This window comes from Marmota flaviventris, chromosome 1 (assembly GCF_047511675.1).
Source record: "Marmota flaviventris isolate mMarFla1 chromosome 1, mMarFla1.hap1, whole genome shotgun sequence".
NCBI classification, from domain to species: domain Eukaryota; kingdom Metazoa; phylum Chordata; class Mammalia; order Rodentia; family Sciuridae; genus Marmota; species Marmota flaviventris.
The window spans coordinates 114779069-114795441 of NC_092498.1; the positions used below are offsets into that span (position 1 = coordinate 114779069).

Genomic DNA, 16373 nt, shown 5'->3' on the forward strand with positions numbered 1-16373 from the left:
GAACTCCTTTTCTGTGTGCACCCATTCTGTCTACCCACTGGCTCTGCCAGGTGTCTCCATGTTTGGCTGATGTCAGAGCCGCTGGGGAGCAGCAGGGCCACACAGGTGTCTAGGACGCCCCTCGCGCCCGTCACCCAGCAGTCCTCTCACATGCTCGTCTGTGAGCTGGGTGCAGGCCCACCCAGGGAAGGAAGCTGTCGGGAGCCCTGGGCTGGGTGAGGCAGACGGTTCTCCTCCTGGGGAGATGGGCATTGGGTGGGATGCTTCCCATCCTTTCCTCGCTTCCCCAAAAGTAAGCCTCAGGCTCCTTCTATCTTAGGGTTCACTGAACCACCATGAAAACACAGACGAGTAAGGGCTGCTCCCAGGAGAGTTTCAGAGGTCCCGTCCTGGGTCCCCAAGTCTCATGCTGGTTTCCGGCCTCTTGTTAGGTGGCTTCTTGCAGCAGACCTGCCACGCATTCTAGGAGGTGCCCCTTTTCTCACCTCTCAGGCCTTCTCTGCTTCCAGGCTGTGGAACCCCAGGAGCCAGGGCCCCCTGCAGTCTGACCTGACTTCCCAGAGTGGGCTCCAAATGATCTCAGTGGTGACACAGGGACTGACTGGCTGCTGAGTGCCCCCTGCTGGGAGATCTTTGCTCTGAGAAGGGGCATTTGCCACCTTTGGTGGCCTCCATCTGGTGGGGCTGGTGGTGTGGCTTCCCCCGGTGCACAGGAAACTCCTCACCACCTTCCAGCCTCCGTGGGCAGCTGCCGATCTTCAGCAGGTGCCTAGATCCCAGGCCAGAGAGGCCTGGAGATGAGGGTGGGGCCTGGAGGAAGAATCAGGCAGCAGGACGTTGAGGCGTAAATCAGAGCTGCCTCTGGAGCCCCAGGCCCGGCTGTCAGAGGGATGACAGAGAGGCTGCAGTTGGAGAGATCAGGAGGCCACACTTGCAAATGAAAATCCTCTCTGGAGCCTCTTGCCAAGCCCTGTCCCCAAGAACAGGATGAGCTTTGGCTCGGCTCCGCGGGGTTTGATTCATAGCCATGTCCATCTCTGGGGAGAGCCGCGTGGGAACAGCATTTGGATCCGGCCTCTGGTGACGGTGTGATTTATACTCCCCAGAGCAGGCGGGCCAGGCCTCTCATGGGGTTCCAGGGACAGATGCTGGCAGGCTACTGCCTGCCGCTGGCCTGCCCCCTCACCAGCTGCCCTCTTGACCCTCTCCAGGACGTGTCCCTCACCACCTTCCCTTAGGCCAGCTTCTGCTGGTGCTGACCTTTGTCCTCAATTATTCTCCATGACCCAAGACGGTCTGAACCTCCGCCTGGCGCCCAACCCCAGGCTGGGGACCGGAGCAAGAGCAGAGTCCTCCACACTGCTCGAGGGTCCAGGGTAGAAAGGACCAAAGTTCAAGCTGGACCCGTGACCTACAGAGCCATGAGGGAGAGGGACACAGTGTGGCTGATAAGTGCAGGAGAGGATGGCGGGCAGGGCCAGGTGGATAGGCCAGCCTGTCAGCCATGGGGAGCAGAGAGAGGCGGGGTCCTGGCCAACTTGCTCGTACTGGGGGACAGGGGTCAGGGGTGTCCTTTCCACTCCTCCCACCTTGCCACCTCGCTCACGTGCCTCTCTCCCTTGAGACCCTCCAGTCTCTCCCTGCTGAGCTGGGACCACACATGTGTTGCACATCACTGCCACCAGAAGGGTGACAGGAGACTCTCACTGTTGGTTGGCGCATGTGTCATTTCACACCCGCTCTCCAGGCCCCAGCGCTTGTCCACGCATCCCGTGTGTGTGCTCACTGTTGTCAGCGTGGTCTCTCATTCTGGGTCGCAGAGGTCAGCGCATCTGTCCAGCATCCTTCCTGAGCTTCCCAAGCCCAGGGGGGGCCATTTGTGTATGAAGTCATCCCGGTCCCAGCCAAAGGATGGCACCCAGTGGTCGCCCAGTGAGCGCCTGAGGGTCAGTCAGCTATGTTTGCATAATGTGTGAGTGGCACCAAAGTGTGACTTACTGTCTTAATCAACAGGATTTAGTTTATATACTAGATTGACAGTGCACAGCAGTCAGTCTCAAAACAGGCCTGGGAAGCCACTCAGTCACTGATGAGGAATGGCTTAAGGTACAGAGCTGCTCGCTGTAACAGAGACTGGCGGTCACAGGGAGCCCTCTAGCCAGGCGCAGCACGGCTGCCCCAGAGGCCGAGAGGGAAGGTCGCTTGAGTCCACAAGTTCAAGGCCAGCCTGGGCAACATAGACTCTACCTCAAAAAAATAAAGAAAGAGAACTCCCAAGAATTCTAGTCCTGCTAGACAGTAGGTGCCTCGAAGGCAGGTGTGATGTGACCCTCTCTGTTTAGGTCCCACTCGGCATCATGGTTGGTAAGTGCATTGACCCAGGGCCTGTGGTGACCATGCGTGGTGTGATGTGCCATCTCTAGAACCTGCTGGGAGGGAGGGACAGAGGAGGGACCGTGGCTGGTAGCAAGCACTCTTGGGACCCTGCTATACAGACAAGGCTCCTTTTGTAAATGGGAGATTCCCTTATCGGTGACATCTCATGTTTGTTTTCCCCTCCGGTGTTAATACTTCAAAGGGTCAGGGAATAGGAAACAACCCCATTAAGCCTGCGATTCTGAGGGCTCGGTCTGCGGCTGACAGCTGGAGTGGAGCTGTGAGATAATGGAGCCGATACTGGTCCCAGCCAATTCCTCTCCCCTTTGCAAAGCACTGAATGACAAGCAGATCGCTCAGCTCCAAGCAGGCAGTCGCATTCAGATGACAAATGTGTCCCTGGACAGAGGAGCTTGTTGAGTGATATTTACCAGGGTCTCTGGGAAGGGCCCTCCACTCCCAAGAGAGCAGTCCAAGCCTTGGCCTCTGTGCCTGCCCAGGCCCGAGGGGAACTAGCCCTCCCTCCCTCCTCTCCATGTCTGGAAGCCCTGGTGATTTATTTAGATGCTAGAAGTTTCCTGTGCTCTTCCTTCTTCCTCCTTGTATTCCACCTCCCTCTCCCCGTCAAACCCCAGCAGCCTGGAGCTTGCAGGCGGGGGTAGGAGGGGGGCCTGCCTTAGCCCGCGTGGCCCAGCCCCACCTGAGTGCTCCGGTCAGGCTCCTCCATCCTTGGAGCCTCAATCTCCTGAGGTCCAAGAAAGAGCTAAGAAGAGCGACTGCTCAGGCTCGCCATCCAGGTAGAGAAATCTGTGTTCCCACACGCCGTGCCACGTCACTTAGCCACCCCTCCCCACACACCCCCTGGTGCCAGGTACTGTCCTTTGTTGGAAGAGCCAGTTCCAGACAGTGTGTTTGAGAAGCAAAGGAGGCCAGTGGCCAGGGGCTGCCAGCCTCCGAGTGGTTCTAGGGATTCTCACCAGGGCCTTTTACCTGAGCCCACGGGAGAGACAGAAGCCAGAGAAGATGGACACGTGTACGTGGGTACGTACGTAGGCGTCTGCATGAAGGTATAAACATGCCCATTTACCTGCTGAATACATACAGACAGGACGTGGCTTTACACGTACACTATTCACTTATACCAAGGGCAAGAGGTTTGCTGCAAGCAGTCAGCTCACATGATTATGGAGTCTGAGGCCTGGGCTCAGCAGCCGGCCACCTGGAGGCCCAGGACAGCCGACTCCATAGCTTTGGTCCAAGTCGCAGTCTGAACTCAAGACAGGACAGACAGATTGCCCTCCTCCCTGCCTTTCTGTTCTACTCAGGCCTTCACAGGTCAGAGGAGGCCACCCATGTGGGAGGGGTGCTGCACTTTCTGCGGTTCAGAGGCCCATCTCATGCTGACACTCACAGACCCCCGAAACATCTGGGCATCTTGTGGCCAGTCAAGTGGACATAAAGTCAACCACTACTCTAGCCTGGGTTCACATACCATGTTGAGTTTACCAAGCAGATGGCATTTCATTTGGCTTCCAGAATGACCCAGTGAGGCGCTGTCAGCCTCTCTGTCCCAGGTGTCACCAGCCTGGTGTTTGAAGTGCAGTATGTTCACCATAATCCCATATCACCATGTGCCAAGGCTCTTCCCTCCCAGAGACAAGACACCCCTTCCCAGGGTCCCACCCGCCTGCCCGGCATGTGAGAGGCTGAGCGCTCTCCCCCGGGGCTCTGGCCTCTCCTCTGCCCTCACTGCTCCTAGTAAGCAGGAAAGGTGGTCCTGTGGGCTGAGCTGCGGTGGAGGTGTCCCCAGGCATCTCCAACAGCTGGGTGTGATCCCAATGCCAAGGAAGGGCTCGGCATTGAGGTGAGGCTGGCGAGGAGCAGAGGTTGCACTAGGTGGGCAGCTTCCCTGGGACAGGAGTGCCCTCCTTGTGCCCGTCATTGTCACCTTAGGGCAAAGTGCATGGCATTTACACTTAATAAGCTTTTGTCACCATAATCCTGCTGGTAAATCAAGGCACCATGGAGTGTGTCCCTTTATTTAAGACACAATGCAAGGTGTTCTGGCAGAGTCTGTCACAGGGGCATATGAATCAACTCAAAAATGGTCACATCCTCACAGTGAGCTTGGAAAAGGGCCTTGGAAAACCTTCCTCGGGTTTTCATGCCAGTCCGTGCCCACACGGCCTGGTGTGGCGGCCACGCCTGAGTGTGTTGGTCCATCTGGAAATTTCCTTTCCGGGCTGCCTAGCCGGCATGGTGGAGGAACTATCTTTCTGTTTCTGGAGGGAATTGGACTGGACCTTGCCTGGGAGGACTGTCCTGTAGCCACACTGGCCTTAGCCCCTGCGTGGGGAGAGTGCCTGGCTGGGCCTGCAGAGAGCGGGGCAGCTGGGTGTGGTGTATGTGCCAGCCCCTGGGACGGCCATGCTTGTCCGCACGGAGCTGAGGTCTATGGAGAGGCCATAGCTGAGCTGGGACAGTGGGCCCTGAGCAACCACCCAGAGTTCAGTGTGAGAAGCAATGTGTGGTGACAGCCTCTGGGCCACCAAGGGGGCTGGGTGAGATCCCAGCACCAGGGGGCATCCATGCTGGGGTTCATGGGTGACAGGTGGCATGGGACCTCAGAGCTGACTCTGTGTGTGTGTGTGTGGCACTGGGGATTGAACCCGGGGTGCTCTGCCACTGAGCTCCATCCCCAGCCCTCTTATTATTTTTATTTTGAGACAGAGTCTTGCTAAGTGGCTGAGACTGCGTTAGCCTCCTACGTGGCCAGGATGACAGGCATTGCCACCTGCCAGCCTCAGAGCCGACCTTTCTCTGACCACCCTTTTCTGCCATCCCCCGCAGGGCCTGTGCCAGCAGCGAGACGGAGAGCGAAGCTGGAGACCTCATGGACCAGCAGTTCGAGGAGATGAACAACAAGCTCAACTCGGTCACCGACCCCACCGGCTTCCTGCGGATGGTCCGCCGCAATAACCTGGTGAACAGGTGCGTGTGGGCTCTTCCTCCAGGCCTGGCACAGTCCAGGTGACGCGTCCGCAGCCGACACTCCTTCCAGCCGGGCGGGCTCCTGGCCCTCACCACACAGCTGCAGAAGCGAGTGGGGGGCTCGGGGGCCTCTGCTTACAGCAGCCTCCAGCTGCAGCAGGGACTGGCTACGGGCCTGACCGACAGTCCTGGCTGGGCTGGGCTGGGAGGCCCAGGTGGTGGCCTGTTCTCCACACTCCTCCCAGCTGACACTCTGGACCCAGGCGAGACCAGAGTCGCTCCACATCCTGCCGCAGGGAACTCGCAGGTCAGGCACCTGTGCTGCTTCCTGGCCTGAGACTCAGGGAGGCAGGGACAGTGCAGAGCCAGCGTTGCTGAACAGAGAGGCTGACCAGTGAGCTCGGCCACTAGCCAGTAGCCCAGGACCTCCATCCCCAGCGCTCACCCAGTGGCCTTGACAGTCAGGATGAGTCGGGATGGCCAGCCCACCAGCCCCTCCACCTTTTTCCCAGCTGTGAGGCCAGGTCGGGTCCAGATCAGCAGAGGCACTTCTCACACTGTCACTTGGTTCCCCGGCAGCAACCTGAGCATCATATTTTGACAGACTGCTGCAGAGAGACACCTCAGACTGCCCGGGTCCCTGCCTCAGCCTGGGAGGCCTTCGAGGGAGGCTGGACCAGGGCCATGGAGGCTGTGCGCTGGGTGGGGCACGGCCTCTGCCTGTTGGTTCATTTCAGTGGCACCAAGTGCCCTTCCGTCCCTCCCCCAGCCCTGGCTTCCTCTCATTCTTGTGCTGTCAGGGTGACAAACGTGTGTTTACTTTCCCAGGGCCAAACTCCCAGGGAAGGGCGCCAGGGCCAGGACGGAGGACGGCAGCGAGGTTAGGAAGGAGGTCGAAACGTCCAGCCAGCCCCGCCCATGGCCTCTTCCCTGCCACCTTCACAAGGGTCCCTGGAGGCTTCGGTTTGTGGGGGACATAGCCAGAAGGGAGCAGGCCTGGCTCTGCGGGGCCCAGGAGGCAGGGGCCGCAGCTCTGCCAGGGGGTGACCTGTCAGAGCGGAGGCTCGGGCGGCTCTGGCCTCACTGCTCTTCAGCTGGGTGACGCTGGACGGCTGTCTTGCCACTGCCAGCCTCCATGTCTTCAGCCCTGGGATGGCCTCCCTTAATGTGGGATCCGAGGGGCAGGAGTAGCAATAGCACACCGGCCAGCTTCCTGATGCCACAGAGACCTGTCCACAGGTGGCTCCTGTGCTGGGATGAAGTGGGAGGAACCATGCTGGACCCGATTCCCAGGACACCGTGGGTGGATAGACTTTGGAGGGATGGAATCCCTAGGTGCCTCTGTGACAGTGTTGGCTGTCCTGGGCCGTGGCCACGCACCCATCCGATCCTCGTTTCACACCACGATGGCAGCCACCAGACATCATGGCCACCTGAGTGCAGGTTCCCACAGGGTTCTGGACACTCTAGGGTCAGGAGAAGGTCAGGTCAGGTGTGCCTGAACCCTAGTTTTCAACCCCAGGTCCATGGTGGTATGAGTTTGGGAACTGTGCGTTTCAGAAAGATGGTTTTGTCCTGAGCAGCTCTGAGACGGAGCAGGATCCTGTGAGCAGAATGTTGTAGATTAGCTTCTTGGTTCATTTAAATGACACCATCTGGGTCCCCAGGAAGGGGGGCAGCGCTGGCCCAGCCCTGGGACCCCTTGGGGAGCAGTAAGGCCCACAGCCCTGGAGCCCGGGCCAGCCCTTGCCCAGACACTCTGTACCCATCTCCCTTGGCAGGGGCCGAGCTGGCCAGGACTCTGTGCCCTGCGGGAGAGCAAGGGGACTAGGGGCCTCTGCAGACTCCAGCCCTGGCCTTTCAGGGGCTGCTGGGGCTGCCTAGGAAGGAAGCAGCCTGTGTTCTTTCAGCCTCGCTGCAGAGAGCCCTTAAGGGCAGTCGGCGCCCAGTGTGTCCCCTGCTGCCTTCCTGTTGGGCCTGGAGCAGAGAGGCTGTGGCCTCCGAGCCCACAGGTGGGGAGCTACAGCCAGGGACCCACAGAGGGAGCAGCATCCTTGCCAGCTAGCAGCGTGACCCCTGGTGATCTGCCAGGGCAGCCTCCTGTCCTCCAGCTGAGCACACGGGCAGGAGGACAGAGACCTGTCACACCTCCCGGCTGCCTGCAGTCTGTGTCTCCTGTGTCCCCTCTCTGCCCCTTCCAGGGCCAGGGATCTGAGCTGAGAGGTGTGCCAGCTTGTCACTGCACAGAGCAGCCCAGAAGTGGCTTCCTGCAGACCCCACACAGCGGCCAGGGCCTGCCGCACCCACAGAGGCGAAGGGGAGCAGCCACAGGCATGGGCCTTGTGTGCTGGAGGCGCTGGCTGCCCTCTCCGGGGCTCCCTGACTCGGGGGCTCCCTGACTCGGGGACTTTAGGATTCCTCTGCCCTTCCTTTCCTGGGAGCTTGGCTGGGCGGAGTTGGCAGCGAGGCCGCCGTAGCTAATGCAAGTCGAGTGAGGCTTGGCTGCAGAGTTTCTCTCACCACTCCGGGTTTGGGCTTTGTTCTGCTTTGTTTCTGAGGTCTCTGCAGCTGCTATTTTTCTTCTTGCCTATGCACTTTGGCAGAAAATGCTTTTGCATTTGAGCCCAAGGCAGGCATCACTGGTGAACAGAAAACAGGGACTTTCTCTTGGCTGGCACTGTAGCTCCCGTGTGGGTCCCAGAGGGCAGAGCAGCAGCCGCGGGCCTCAGAAGTTATGCTGAGGCCTGGAAAGCTAGTGTGCACGTGTGCATGTGTGCGTGTGTGTCCGCGCGCGTATGTGTTTATGTATGTGTGTGTGTTTGTGGTGGGGGGCCGTGTCGCTGACTGAACCTGGGGTACTCAGCAGATCACATCTGCTACAGAAAAGACAGAGACAGGGTGGCTCTTGACTGCACCCTGCATTCCTGGTAGCATCTTGGCATTAGCAGGGTGCAGCCCTGGGTCATAGGACCAGCTCCTAGAGGAACATTCAGACTGCCGCTGCCACTGCTGGGTGACATGTGTTCGAGGTCTCGGATTCTCCACCTACGGCTGTAGCATGACACCAAGCTGCAAGGGGCTCCCCTGGTGCTCAGACTGGTAACTAAAGCCAACACAGAGAACAAAGAGGTGGTGTGTCTCCCCCTTCTTTTTCTTTTTAATATTTATTTTTTAGCTGTAGTTGGACACAATATCCTTATTTTACTTATTTATTTTTATATTGTGCTGAGGATCGAGCCCAGGGCCTCACACATGCTAGGCGAGTGTTTAGCTGAGCCTCCCTCGGGCCTCTGCGGCTCCCACCTGGCACCCTGCACGCTCGCCGGTGCTCGTGAAGACTGGGGGGATCAGCAAGCACGAATCCTGGGCCTGGTGGAGGGTCCTCCCAGAAAGTCTCTCATGCCAACGGGAGGGAAGCATCTCCGTCTCATAGGCCAGCCGTGGAGACTGCACAGGGAGAGAAGAGACTTAACTGAGGGCCCTGGTGAGGGGACTGGCCCGGTGAGGTCCACATGCCCACGAGGAGCAGGCTCAGAGGCGTGTGTCCTGCTGGTGGGTCACATGAGAATCCCACAGCGGAGATGGGGTGCATAGCCCGTGGCAAGGCAGAGGGGCTCCGGCAGGCTCTCCCCGTCTGCTCTCACCTCAGTTCAGGCCCTGGCAGTGGGGAGAGGGCTGCCCCAGAGCCTGCCCTTCCCTCCACTCCATGAGCAGCAGGCTGGCCTGCAGGGGTGGCAGGAGGGCCAAGGGCTGCAGCACAGGAGGGTTTCCTGAAGGCGTGGAGGGGACGGTGGATAGGATGACCGGGTCCGTGTGGCCGGCCCCGTGTGCTTGCGCACGGCTCTCTCTGTGCCCCCGCTGAGCACACAGTGCCTGTGTGGTCTTGTGAACCTCCGCGTGGGCCTGAGGGAGTCCAGCATGGAGGCAGGTGCTGCCCACGCAGGGCCCAGGAGTCCTGAGGTGACACAGAGTGTGGGAGGGCCTTGCCCTGGCGCCCGGCAGGCCTCGACTTGAACCCTGGCTCTGCCCCAGTGCAACGGTCACCTTGAGCCTTTTATGTATTTTATTTGTCATCCGAGCTTGGTAGTCGTGCATTGTCCTTGTCCCAACACGCTCATACATGTGGAATTCAATCTGGAGAACCGGGGGACACTGCCTTCTGCCAGGGTCGTCCTGTGGTGCCGCACGGTGGGAGGCCAGGTGGCGCTCTGTCCAGGGCTTCTTTCCTTCCCTCCTCTCCTTGCATTGGAGGTTTCTGTGGCATCCAAGGTTCTTTGGGGGGATTCAGTCGCCCACCCAAAAGACCAAGATCAGAAACCTGACTGGGCTGCTGGACGCTTCTCCCCTCTCAGGCCACCAGGTCCTGGAAAGACTGTGACATAGATGACATAGATGCACAGTGATGACCAGTCATATCACTGCAGCCACAGGCCTCTCCCCAAGGCCCCCAGCTCTCTGGCTCCTGCCCTGCCACCCTGTCCCCTGCTCTTTGGAGGTGGCACATGGCTCCTGACTCTGACCTGCACTGAATCCACCACAGGGCTGTCCCTGGCAGCCCCTGCCAACAGCAGCTGGGCTCCGTGGCCCCGCCTCAGGCAGGAGCTCCATCCCCGCCCCATCCCAGCTTCCTGCAAGTAAGCACAGCCACCAGCCTCCTCACCTGTCCTTGCCCAGGGCCCCTGGCCGCCGCACACCATCCACCCTGGGTGCGTGCTTCTCCCTGGCAGCGCAGATATCAGTGAGGTGTGGGTGGGGAACTTGGAAATGGCCATCAGCAGCCACTTTACAGGCAGTTCCAGCAAGTAGTGACAAGCTTCTTCACAACACAGAAGTCCCCAAAGTTTGCCACCAAGTGTCACGCTTGCCAAGATATCTTAAGGTAGCACTATTTTCTTTACCACTTATTTGTTCACCTTCTTGTTCTAGAAATGATTCGAGTTGACCAAAGCGTACAGATGGTACTAGATCATATAAAAGATAAACAATGGATGAGAGACATTATAGAGGGAAGGGTAAGCCCAAGAGAAGGACTGGAGTCCAAGTCTAGGTGCATGAGTGCCTCGCCTGCTGGGACCAGCACAGTCTGGCAGGCAGTGTGGACAGGCCAGCTTCCGCCCTGAAGGCCCAATCGGATCTGAATCTGCAGGCTAGCAAGGCCGGACACTCTAGGAAAGCCTGAGCTGCTGGCTCCATGTGGCTCCCGTGGGCCTGAGCGCTAGGCCCCTCACCCCACGGCCCTTATGGCCTCTTGACATGCACCAACCCCAGGGCCCAAACGCACTCAGCTGCTGAGACTGCAGGTCGCCCCGCGGCGTTTCTGGGCTCCTTCCCGCTGGGCATCCTCTCCGCTGTCCTTGGGTGCTTACAGCTCATGTGAGGTTATTACACAACCCTGGGGTCAGCCTTGCAAGGTGGCTGGTGCCCAGCAAGATTAATTGCCCCAGGCCTCCTGGTTTATCAGAAGCAGCAGGTCCTCCCTCTGGCTGTGGCTCCTGGCAGCTGGCTGCAACCTCTACCCTCTGTCCTCCCCTCTAATCTCCTAACTTGCTCAAGCCCCGGGGCTCCCAGAGAGTCCCAGCCACCGCTGTCCTGCCCTTCCATCCTTCCCACTGCCTATTCCATCCTCCCCTGTCCCTCTGTACAAACCCAGGGGAACCCGGACTTGTCCTTCCCCCCGCAGGACCTTTGCTTGGACGTTGGGTGTGGCCACAGAGCCCTTCCCCTGAAGGTTGGGTTGCCCCAGCTGGGAACAGGGCCTCTTCTCTCTGGGGTCCCCTGGCCCTTTTTTCTGGTGTAGGGAGTCTCCACCTCTCCTGGCAGTGGTGTTGCCCTCTCACAGGCCAGGCCACTCGTGCCGGGGACAGATCCCATCTGGTTTCTCTCTGTGTCCCCCAAGGCACCTGGCCTGGCGCCTTGTATTAAATAGGTCCAGGTCGTGCTTGCTAATGGAATAGGGAGAAAGGGAAGGGAAGGAGGAAGGGAAAGAAACAGGGAGGGAGGGACACCTGTGGGCACCCCAGCTGCAACAGCAGAGATGGAGGCTGCAGGTGGTCCGGATACCAGGCCCCCAGCACTGAGCAGTGTCTTGCTCTGTGTCCCAGCAGCCACCAGGGGTGATATTATGACATGGGGGCTCAGAGAGGTTCAATCAGTTGCCCAGGGCCTCACAGCTAGAAAACGACAGGATCAGCGTTAGATCCAGATCTGCCACCCTCCAAAGCCGGCCAGCCAGCCCCGGGTGCCTGTCCCCCAGTTCCCCTGCCACATGATGGGCGGCCTGGCTTTTGCTCAACTCCTCCCGCGACAGGGCGCTTCCTGCCTTCTGCAGCGGTATCTTTTGTCCTCAGAGCTCCAGAGGTTCTTTGTGAACTAGTGAGACCCTACAGTTTTGTTGGGGGAAACAGGTTTGAACCACAGGCTGTCTGAGGGTGCAAAGCCACTTGCAAAGGCATTTCAGGGTGTTGCTGGGCACGCATCAGCCGAGTAGGCTGCCGTGCACAGGGCCATCTTTTCTTCTCTCCATCCGCAAGCCCGTGACAGGCCTGCCCCACTGACTGCCTGGCTGGGGCTCCATCCTGACCCCTGGACGAGTCTGCAGGAAGAGCCTGCACCCAGAAGGCCCAGGCACCGGGTTGTCCATGGTGGCATTGTCAGAGCCCCACGCACGTCACAACAGAGGCCGGGCACCACCCACTGCCTCTGTGGTTCTGGGGAGAGGACATGGGCAGGCTGGAACCTCTGTGTGGAGACACATGCCACCACGCTGCACCTGGGCAGTGAACCTGACGTGCTGGGAGAGGAGCCACGCAAGGCCCCAGACTCCTCCTAGGCTGGACAGCCCCAGGCAATGGGGAAAACAGGGTCCCTACAGCCCAGGAGAGCAAGCACCTGGTAATTAAGGAGGCAGCAGGCGAGAGCTCTGCGGCTTATTGAATAAGTACTTAAAATGCAGCATTGACAGTGTCACTCCCAGAGGACCCAACCTTTTGTGTGCAGATGGTCATGGAGGAGCCCCACTGAATGGTATCAGAACCCCTGTTTTAATTGAATTGAGGCAGCTCTGGCTACTTGGATATAATGGATTTGCCAATTAATTTTTCCACCAGTCCCCTAAAACCCAGGTTCAAACCTCAGCCAGCTCTATCCCTTAGAATAGGAGATCCAAGTTCAGAACGCAGAGGGGGTGGTCAGGGCTGGGGCGAGGGAGGACGGGACAAGAGACGCACTCGGCCTGCCAAGACTTTCCCAGGAGCCAGCCAGGGCCTGGGAGGAGGGAGCCCCAGCAGAGAGAAGCTGTGGGACCTGGAGCCAGGGCCGCCTGAGAGAAGGCCACCACGCCCGGAGTGCTTCCTGGGAGCATCCCCAGGAAGAGGGCCTCTGTCCTCCTTGGTCTCTGCCCAGCAGGACCTGGCCCATGTTCTGCTCACAGATGACCCAGAAAATGGGGCCCCCTGCAGGGCCCACCATCCTGGGGGAGAGGGCTTCAGAGGAGGGTTCAGTGGGCTGGAAGTTGTCAAGGCCAGATGTACCCTGGGCTGTGTTCCTAGACAGGCAGAGAGGGCACTGGGTGCCTGGGGGGAACCAGGTCCAGCTGAGCAGGAGGCAGGGGTGGGAGAGGGGAGGACTCTCCATGAGGCCTCAGCCCTGCAGCCTGCCTTGGAGCTCTTAGACCAGTGCACACCCGCGGGCACAGCCACGTCTGACTGTGAGCTCCAGTCCTCTGCAGCTGGCCCGGGCCCTGCCCAGGAGGCTCTTGGTCAGCGCACTGAACAAGTGAGTGACCACCACCATCATTTCTCTTTGTCAGGAGCAAGCCGCAGACCCAGCTCGTTCTTCCCTCAGATTGCCCCTGTGTGTTCCAGAAGCAGCGCCTTCCTAACCTCTCCCTGTGCCCACTGGGCAATCTCCTGCCCCTCCCCAGGCCAGGAGGTCTAGGTCACGTTCCTATAGCATCTCTGGCCTCTCCAGGACCCGCCAGTGCCTGGAGGAGGCAGCTGCAGCCAGCCTGGAGGCTTGGGGCTTGGGCTCCTGAGGCTCCTCCAGGGTGCGTGTTGTAGTTTGCTGTCTCAGCCCTCCACGCTGCCTGCATAGCCCTGCCACAGAGACCCAGGCACAGACTCTCAGGGCTGGGCGTAGAGCTCAGGCCTCAGAGAGGAAGGAGGCCCTGTTCCTCTTTCCACCTCCCAGGTGCCTCCCTGCTGGAGGACAAGCTGTGCTCTGCAGGTGGGAGACCAGATTTCCCAGCTCAGGCTGCTACAGAAATGTTCCCTTGGAAGCCAGGTGTGTGTGTGTGTGTGTGGGTGGGGGGGGGGGGCAGAGGGCTAAGGCAAGGAATTGTGTGTGTGTGTGTGTGTGTCGTGTCCAGGCGCATGTGCATGGGGGGACTCAGGCGGGCAGCCCATTCAGCTCCCCCAATGGCTGAGCCTGAGAGAAGGAGCACTTGCTGGGGGCAGGAGCGGGAGCGGGGGCGGGGGTCCACCCACCCTGCTGTCTGCAGACTGAGCTGGGTGGGAAGCCAGAGGACTGCCACTCCCAGCAGGGCCCTATAGTCCCCGGGGTCAGCTCAGGTCGGCTCTGTTTGTCCTCATCCTGCCTCCCTGACACCTCTCCCCCACTGGATGACTCTCACACGTCACACCCAGGGCTCTGCGTGGTGTTTAGGCCAAGGCCTGGCCCCTCCCTGGACATGTGCTCCTTTCCTGCCACCACACAGACTGCTGTGCTGCAGAGAAAATGCATATTTCTCCAGAAGTAGATTAATAAGCGTCATCTGAGGAATGAGCTAATAAAGACGATGTGTGGGGGAGAAATCCTCCGCCCAGGCCCGGCCCCTTAGCCCCTTGGAGCCTGGCAGCGAATGGCCAGCCTGGAGGACGGTGAGGCAGCGCCACCTGCTGGAGCCGCAGGGAGGTGCAGGGGCGAATCCTGCCTGCCACCATCAGCAGCCCTGAGGCTAGTCTGGGCCCCTTGTGGGAGCACAGGGCACACTGCTCTTCTTGCCCTCTCTGGACCTGAATTCCTCGCTTACAAAGGAGAAACAACGCCCCTTACCGCCCTGGGAGGGCAAGATGGCTATGGCAGGCCTGGTGGTGTCGCAGTGATGTAGGTTACAAGAGGCTGGGCACCCAAGGGATTTTCAGGAAGCAGGTTTATTGGCTGCAGGGTCCAGAGGGGCTCTTGCCTAAAATTCTCTGGGCCTCAAATCTGGAAATTCTTAGAACTTTATACCCAAGATGGGGGCAGCTTGGAGGTTTACATTTTTGCAGGAGTCTACATAAAAGTATTTTTTTTCTTGAGTTCACAGAAAGTGCTTTTTGTCCCATATTTATAGATTAGTCAGAAGTTTTACAACAAGAGAAGTGACATCATCAAGTCTGTGGCCAAACTTAGTTTTTGCAAGACAGAATAACTTAGTCCTCATAGGAAATAGCAAGTCCAAGCCCACGCTGAGTTCTTTGTAGAGATTTTTGTGGGTATTCTGTTACAAAGCTCTCTGATAAGAAGAGAACTCATATGTTACAAATGGGGGGGGTCCTTGATTATGGTCAGGGTCTTCTGGGAGGGGCCTCTGGTCTGCTTCAGCAGGTGCCCCTTTCCAGCTCCTGTTCTAATAGTGAGAGACGGGTCTCTCCTTTTGGAGCCCAGAGAGGAAGATTGAGAACAGTCACCTAGCTGGAAGTCCTGGGGACATTCAGAGCAATGCGCCTGAGGCACTATCCTTGGGAACCCTGGCCTGTAGCCACAGAAGCCCCAGGCCTTCAGGGTGCAGGAAAGAGGACAGCAGGGGGCCAGTTGTCCCTCCCACTCAGTTCACACCCCCTGGCCTCTGAGCATTCTGCTGTCCCAGGGGCCCCAGAACCTGAGGGGCCTGCCACCCTCCAGCTGTGACTCTGAGGGCTAAACTGCACATAGGCACCTGTCAGTGGCGCCATCTCTCCTGGGCAGATGACAGCACCTGGAAGCTGCGCGCACCCTCACGGCCCGTGCCTGACACCCACCGGGAAACACAGGCAGGGTGAGGAGGCTCAGCACAGGGGGAGGACTCACCCAGATGGAATCAGCTTTTCTTTTTTAAAATCAAAGAGACCAACAAGAACTTTAACCCAACCCTTCATTTCGTAGTAAAGGTAGGAAGGGAGTGGAAAGTGGTGTGCCCTGGTGAGGTCTCCACAGCTGGGGTCCACGCCACATCTGTGCTTGTCCAGGCTCAGGGCTGAGGACCCGCTGCTTAGCTGGTCGCTATCAAGTAGACCCAGTAGCAGGCCCAGTGCAGCAGCTGCCTCGGGTCACTGTGGACATAAGGACTGAGCCTAAGATTGCTCTGTGCCGCTTGGTGACCATGCAGGTGAGAGACCTGGGTTTGGTGGCTGTGTCCTGCCTCAGCATCTCAGCCTGAAGCCCCCCTACACCTGCGCCAGGGGAGGAGGGGCCGGGTACCAGCGCCTCTGTTCTTGGTTCCTCCCCACCTCTGCTGTCCCTGGGCCTTGTCACTCCTGGGACAGCTCTCCAACTCTGACTCTGAGGGCTAAACTGTACACTGGCACCTGTCAGTGGCGCCATCTCTCCTGGGCAGATGACAGCACCTGGAAGCTGTGGGCACCCTGAAGAGTCACAGATTCTACTGCCAAGGCAGAGCCAGGCCTGCAGCTGCCAGAGCGAGGCAGCGGGACAGCTGGGCCAGGTTGCTGCTGCCACCGTGGGGTGAACGGGAAGCCCCTGGGGACCGTGCAGAGCTGGCTGGGGAGGCCGCTGCGGGTGGCAGGTGCCTGCTGCTCTGGAGAAGTCCTGAGTGGGTGACTCTAACCTCAGTTCTGGTTTCAGGTTAGTTCGGTTCTTTTGTGTTTTTTTTTTTTTAAGCCATCAACTCACCATTTCTGGGATTTTGTTTTTACTTTGAAAAGGGTCTCTAGGGATAGGCGCCCTCCTGGAACAGACCAGGAGGTGACCTCCAGATCTGTCTGCCTGACCAGCACAAGGGGCCATGTGGCCAGGGCTAGGTGTGCCCA

The 16373-nt window shown here is 59.0% G+C and overlaps 1 protein-coding gene across 3 annotated transcripts in view; it reads left to right on the forward strand.

The window, feature by feature from the left end:
- The window catches only part of LOC114108264 (tetratricopeptide repeat protein 28), a 594959-nt gene that overhangs the window by 549690 nt on the left and 28896 nt on the right, over nt 1–16373 (forward strand). For all 3 annotated transcript variants that reach the window (XM_071614927.1, XM_071614928.1, XM_071614934.1), the window contains one exon: nt 5227–5367. In XM_071614927.1, coding sequence (XP_071471028.1) covers nt 5227–5367 — 141 coding nt within the window. The remainder of the gene's footprint in view (nt 1–5226; nt 5368–16373) is intronic.